This window comes from Ailuropoda melanoleuca, chromosome 12 (genome assembly GCF_002007445.2).
Source record: "Ailuropoda melanoleuca isolate Jingjing chromosome 12, ASM200744v2, whole genome shotgun sequence".
Taxonomy (NCBI): Eukaryota; Metazoa; Chordata; class Mammalia; order Carnivora; family Ursidae; genus Ailuropoda; species Ailuropoda melanoleuca.
The window spans coordinates 74,200,155-74,207,074 of NC_048229.1; the positions used below are offsets into that span (position 1 = coordinate 74,200,155).

Genomic DNA, 6,920 nt, shown 5'->3' on the forward strand with positions numbered 1-6,920 from the left:
AGAGCGTAAGATGCAGCTTACCCTACTCTTTGTGGGTAAGGAGGTATAAATTAACAAATACATATATACGTATATATATGATTGCACTACTATTCAATGCCGCGATATATTTTTAGGGGAAAAAAAAACTGTCGGTGTGGGGCGGGAAACAAACAGCACAGTGTGAAAGGAAGTATGGTGGGCGTCGCAAAGCCGCTGAGTCCATCACCAAATCTCTAACGTGGCCCAAGCCCAGAGTCAGACGGACCCACCCCTGCTTATTGGCTCCAGAGCACGTATCACACGTGGACAGGGTTGCTTCGCGTGTCGCATTTGGTCTGTCTCCTCAGCTAGCGTCTCCTCAGGCCCAGAGCGCCCGGCACGTGGCAGAGGGTCAATAAAACGTTCTTGAATGAGGAAGTGGCTGTTACATTAAGGCGTACCTCAAGGAATGAATGACTGAATGGACGAACGAGTAACCAGGCCTATGCCCGCTCCGCTCCTCCGGCCCTCGCCCCGCTGGCCTAGGTGCACCCAGGTGAGCTCCCAGGGACCGCCGACCTCAACCTCTGCCTACGGCGGCCGGAAGGCGTCAAGACCACTTCAGGGCGGAAGAGCCGCCCCCCTGCTGCCGCCGGACCCGCGTACGCGCAGGCGCGGGCACCGACACTTCCGGGAGGTCACATCCTACCCCGTTTCCTAGCAACAGCTGGAAGCGTCGCTGACTTCCCAGGCAGCGGTGGTGCCGGACTAAGTCGAGTCTCGCCGTCAGCAAGATGGTAAATCTGGAGCCTCCTTCTGCGACCCGACGAGTCAGGGGCGCCGACGTCGGGGGCCTTCCCTGCCCAGCCCCCGAGGCCACCTCTGGCCCGTCGGTCCCGGGGTCGCGGCGAGGGCTGGGGGCTCCAAAAGTTTCTTGGAGGGGCGACGGGGAGACCCTGAAGGAAGGAGAGGGCGATGTTGGAGGGGAGAAGATACCCAGATGGGGGAAACTATCTTGAAGCATAGATATCTACGGTGTTGATTCCGGGGGCTGGATTTGCGGGGTGTGGATATCGAGAAAGAGAAGAGAGAGATTGGGGGGATGAAAGATGTTGAGGGGGTAAGAGACCTCGACAGCGAGGAAAGTTTGAAAAAAGGAAAACGCGAGATGGAGAGGAGAGAAGCCAGATCTTGGGAAGGAAAAAAGATGCGACAGGGAGAGCAGGGGAGTGGGGAGAGAGAGCCTACACTGAGAAAGAAGAAAGAAAATAAAGAGGAAAAGGAGGAGAGAGCAAAAAAAATGAAAAAGGAGAAGTAAACGAAAGCGGAGACTGGGGATAGTTTGAAAAGGAGCAAGGTGAAAGAGTTTTAAGAGGAATGAAAAAGGGATTGGAGATGGGGATTAAGAGATTGTATTAAGGGGGAGCAGAAATCACGAAAAAACAACTGAAAGAGGAGAGGGAAAGGCTGACAGCAGAGAGGCGTTTGGGAGAGAAGTAAGAATTAAATAAATAAAGGGGGGTTCAGTGGTTGTAAGGAGCTGTGAACATTGTCCTTAAAGATGGCAAAAATATAATACATTTTGGATCCCCTGTATAACTATTTCGCTTTAGTGCATCGTTTCCCAAAGTGATATGCAAACGCTAGTTGCTATGTAAGGTAGTTCGAAAATAGCAACACAGAAAATTACATCTGAGGAAATTATTCCTCTCCTATTCCCCCCCCCCCCCCAGCCTGTACACTATATCCAGGAGAAAGCCCCCGGCACTGTTAGGTCCTTAATACCACTGTCATTTGGTAATTTCCATTTTTCACCTGAATATCAGAGTTCAGGCTCAGACCTTTCTTTGGGGTAGAATTTAATAATATGCCCTCCCTTCATTTTGTTTGCTTTTAAGGTTATTTCTGTTTATGACAAATAGTAGCAGATTACCATTTAGTAGTGGTAGTGATGTCCTTGTAAAATGTGTTTAAGTAGTGAGATAATTTAAAGAGCATTCTAGGTAAATAACAGAGATGGTACTCATAATGGCAAAAAGTGAGAGTCCAGCATACGAATGCCTGAAATTCAGAAAGTACCTGCTGTAGTGGTGGAAAAGAGGACATAAGTGTCCCTGCCCACAAGTGCAAAAAAAAACTGTCTTGACTAAAGTAGCATAATGTCCACTTCTGTGATGTTGGAAGGAAAAAATAAATCACAAACCCTCATCAAGAAACTGCAAGATACTGTTTGAATTCAGAAAATCCAATGATCACATGGGAATAATAAGCAAGTTTGAAAAATATTATTTGTGATTTTAGCATTGGTAGAGGGGAATAAAACTGGTACAATATAGTCTGTGCATAAGATTAGTTCAGAAAACTGAGTGAATTAAAGGGGTTCCAAAATAATCATTCATGGTTGAACATTCAGCTTGCACTGAGACCCAGGCTGTCATTACCAAGAGAATCCTGGAATATGTTGTGTTTACAGAATATCCTGAATTTAATCATCTGAACTCCCAAGGAGGTAACATTTAGGACTAAGAATCAGATTTCTTGTGAAGTGATACTTCTAGGTAGAGGGAGATAAACACATAGCTCTGTAACTATTTAAAGGACTATAATACAGAGAAGGAATTTTTCATATGAATACAGAAAGATCAATGAGCAAAGCCTGAGTGGGAGAAAACCTGTCCAATTTAGAGAATGCTTTTCCAGCAAATAGAGACATTAAAAGTTGAGTGAACTCTTGTGAGGCAGTAAGCTCTCCATCTCTAGAAGAGTTCAGGCCAAGAGATGTGTCAGGGTTGTATGTAAGAGTCTTACATAGGCTTGGATACAGGACTTGACCATTTCAAAGCTCTCTTCCAAAGATCTGAGATTATAGTATACAGTACCTTAGGTTAAGGAGATGAGGGGGTAGGTGTCTCTCTAAACATTATTCACTGTAGGATTGCGGTTACCACAAAGACACCCTTTGGTTAATTGCCTTCCTGATCTCTTCAGGCGGAGGTGGAGGAAACCCTAAAGAGGATCCAGAGCCATAAAGGGGTTATTGGAACTATGGTCGTAAATGCAGAAGGTAAATATATCACAGGATGTCTTCTTGACACGCACAAGCCAACTAAGAACCTGTTTATTGTACCAAGCCTAGCACAGACATCTTAAAATTTGAAATAAAAAGCATATTTTCTGTGTTTTAGCTATAACATTTACTTCTCAAACATCCATTATCTATTACATACCAAGCGCTCTGCTGAGAATTAAAGATATAAATATGAATAAGACATGTCTAAAAATATCTATATATTCCTAAGAAACACTATACATTGTCTAATTTGTAAAGCTTTGGTAACTCTCCTAATATTTCAGAAGTACCAATAAAACTATCATATTAAAGATAGGAAGCATGTCATTGTTGACAGTCAGTTTTTATTTTAACATTATAAAGTATACAGTGTTTCAGTCTTCATTTTAAATGAAATTGTTTCTTTACCATACTTAATAAAATCTTTGAGAATCAGTTTTAATCTCATATATGGTATAGTCTTTGTGGATATAGCATAAGAAGGACCAATGCATTTCCACCTATGAAATCTATAGACTTCCACCAGAGACTTGCTCTCATTCCACAATCACTATTAACAATCCACAGAGCATTTTCTCTGGCACATCACTACCTGCTCAGCTATGGTGGCAACCTCTCAAAGGCTCCTGCTAGTTTCATTGCTAATTCAGGCATTTACAAGGGCAAGAAGTACCACAAATCCCAGAGCATTTGTTGAAATAAGAGTAGCTACTTCATATAATTCATGGTGCAACCATGAAATTGGCACATTGCCATAGCAGAGTGCTTGCAACAGAATCTCCCAGCTCGTCATTATTTTGGCACAAGTCGATCAATAAATGTTTATTGAGCAACTGCAAACCACAGTCAAATTCAGACTTTAATCCCTTATCAATTAAAAATAGAATATAAACTACTTTACTGATGGTTGTGATCATTAAATGAAATAATAATAGTCAAGTCCCTGGCACAATACCCAACACTTAATGGAATTATAATCAAAAAGTTCTGAGAATGTGGAAGTTTTTAATTGATTTGGACAGATAAAACATCCAATGTATAGATAAAACATTGGATGTCTTTTGCAAATAATAAAATAATATATAAAATAACACAAATGAATATAATAAACTCACCCAGCTTCAGTGATCAATAGGGAAAGGATTGAAGATCAGCCTTATAGGTAAGAAAGACTGATGCCTAATATTTCCAGGAAGTGGTCCAACCCTAGTACATTGTTCTGCTTGAAATGATTTCAGTTCTTAGCATAAACTCTTCACAACCCCTAAGACAGGCTGTCTGTGTGGCTCCAGAAAGGTAATGTATTCATTTCCCTCAGCTGCCATAACAAGGTACCACACATTTGGTGGCTTAAAACCTTAGAAAGTTATTATCAGTTTTGGAGGCTAGGAGTCAAAACAAGGGTGTCAGCAAAGACAGGCTGTTGTTTGAAGTCTCTACAGAATCCTTCCTCGCTGCTCTCTCACCTTCTGGTGGTTTCCGGTTTCTGGTCCTTGGCTTTCCTTGGCTTGTAGACGCACCAGTCCTGTCTCTGCCTGATCTCCACATGGCATCCACCTCTCTCTATCTTTTTTCTCTCCTTAGAAGGACCCCAGCCATTGGATTCGGGCCCACCCTGATCTAGTGTGACTTCATCTTAACTAATTACATCTGCACATTCTAAGGTTTAAGGTAGACTTGAATTTGGAGGGAGAGGACACCATTCAACCCAGGACAACTCATCTAATGAGTTACATTGGAAGATCTTAGTCAAAAGTCCATAATCTTAGCAATATGCATCATATGTCTGAAAACACCCATACCCTGCAATTTGTAATGTTGCTCCTAGGAATTTATCCTAAGGAGTGAGGAAGAAAAAATTTGGGTACAAAGGATACTCACTGAGGCGTCGTATACAAGAGTAGTAAATAAACAGACAAATAAGTAAATAAATCTAAGCAGCTGGGAAAATTTTAAATTATGTAATATTTACTTGATGAACCATTACTCTGTTTAAATTGCTGAGGAATATTTAGAGTCATGGGAAACTAAATATTAGATGACAAAAAGCAGGGAACAAAGCAGTAAGCCAACACTTTCTAATCATAAATATAGCCAGTCACACTTAAAATACACATGGAAGGAAAGGCAGGGATGTGTTACGGTGATCATCTCAGAGTGTTGGAATTACAATTGATTTTTGCTTTACTTTCCTGAAGTTTCTCACTGTTTTTCTTATCCAAAGGCAATAAAATATTTTTAATATCCATTAACTTCATCTAATTAACCCCTACTAGGATAAGATTACGTTAGGATTCAGGGCACTTGTCTGAAAGCCAAATTAACTTTTTTCCCAAAAAAATAAATGAGAGGTTTATTTTTATGGTCAGATGATTAATAACCTGAGTGTCTGACAAGCATGTTTATTAATAGCATATGGTATAAGTTGTGTGACCAGAATTAATAAGATATTCCATTTCAGCAGCCTACTCAATTTTAGATGAAAGTGCCATTTATTATAGCGCAGCTTTGCTGCTTTCAGGAGACCCATGAACCTTAATACTGAAAATATTTAAGATGGTGTTCATGTGTTCTTGTTTATTACTAGTGGCTTTAGTGTCATCTTCAGCAAATCATTTTGACATATTTTCAAGTTTTTTCATGACTAGGTAGGCCTTCTACCATGTTTATACATTCAGATCTCCTCATATGGCATGTTAACCAGAATCCTTTGGTTTCAGCGTTACTGAAACATAGGCGTCCTCTCCATGACAATAAAGTAGACTTATCGGTTTTGCCCACTGCTGAGTGGTACAGGTTTTTATTAGAATAGATTCTTTGTTAATGTTGGTTTCTCATTTATAAAACCATTCATTGTTTACAATATTGCAGCAGTGATTGTTGAATTAGATACTGATGAATATATATATTTGTTTCTTAGACAGTAATAACTATTATATATTCTTATGTATATATAAGCCTGATTTCTGTTGGCTCTTATTTTAAATATTCCTGACATTTCTAACAACCCATCATTTGAATTTCACTAGATTTTATTAGCCACCCAGCCAATTACTTATATTTTTGAAATATGGTCAACCAAAATACAAACGTACAGTCGAAGACGACCAGCTTACTGGGATCATAGAGAGTCATATTTTAAAGTACTGCCATAAATTCTGCAATATCAAATTCATATTCTTTGTTCCAGAAGTTCCATTGTAGGGCTTTATCCTATCCATAGGCACAAATGTGAAAGTGCATGCACACAGACATATTCTGTAGCCTTGCTTATAAAAGTCAAAGAATGGGAACAGCCTAGAATGCCCATCAGGAAGCTTTATTAGTTACATGTTCACAAGGCATCCATTCAACAATCATGTTATGCAGTCACTAACCTGAGTGGCCCAGCCTTATGTGTACTGAATGGCATAATTTTCCAAGTCTTGAAATGAAAAAAAAAAACCACAAACTAGAGAACAACACAATTAAGGAATGAAGAACACAAACGCAAACATACTTGAACACCCTTTGAATTTCTCTGCAAGGTTACCAAAGAAACTGGGAGCAGTGGCTCCCTCTCAGAAGGAGACACAGGTGAATTTTCTACCATGTGCTAAAATTGCTTCTTAATAAATTATTTTTTAATTACCTCACATGGTACCAAGCAAGAGCTCAATAAATATTTGTTGATTGATTTTTTTCAAGTGCTCTGTAGTGTGTATGAACAACTCCAAGAGTTTCCATAGCACGCACTTATTATTCAGAAAGGCTAGCTGTTTTATTTATTGACTTGGATCATGAATAGACTAACTAAATAGGCCTGAGCACTGGATTCATAATCTTGTCATCTACATTTTAAATAATTTATTCTGGTTGTATTTCTTGTTTTGACACTGAGCAGTGCAGG

General features: G+C 40.0%; 1 protein-coding gene across 1 annotated transcript in view; it reads left to right on the forward strand.

Moving 5' to 3' along the window:
* The first annotated feature begins 632 nt into the window (after nt 1-632).
* The window catches only part of DYNLRB2 (dynein light chain roadblock-type 2), an 11,118-nt gene continuing 4,830 nt past the window's right edge, over nt 633-6,920 (forward strand). The window contains exons 1-2 of the mRNA XM_002929784.4: nt 633-758; nt 2,950-3,025. Coding sequence (XP_002929830.1) covers nt 756-758; nt 2,950-3,025 — 79 coding nt within the window. The 5' untranslated portion in view covers nt 633-755. The remainder of the gene's footprint in view (nt 759-2,949; nt 3,026-6,920) is intronic.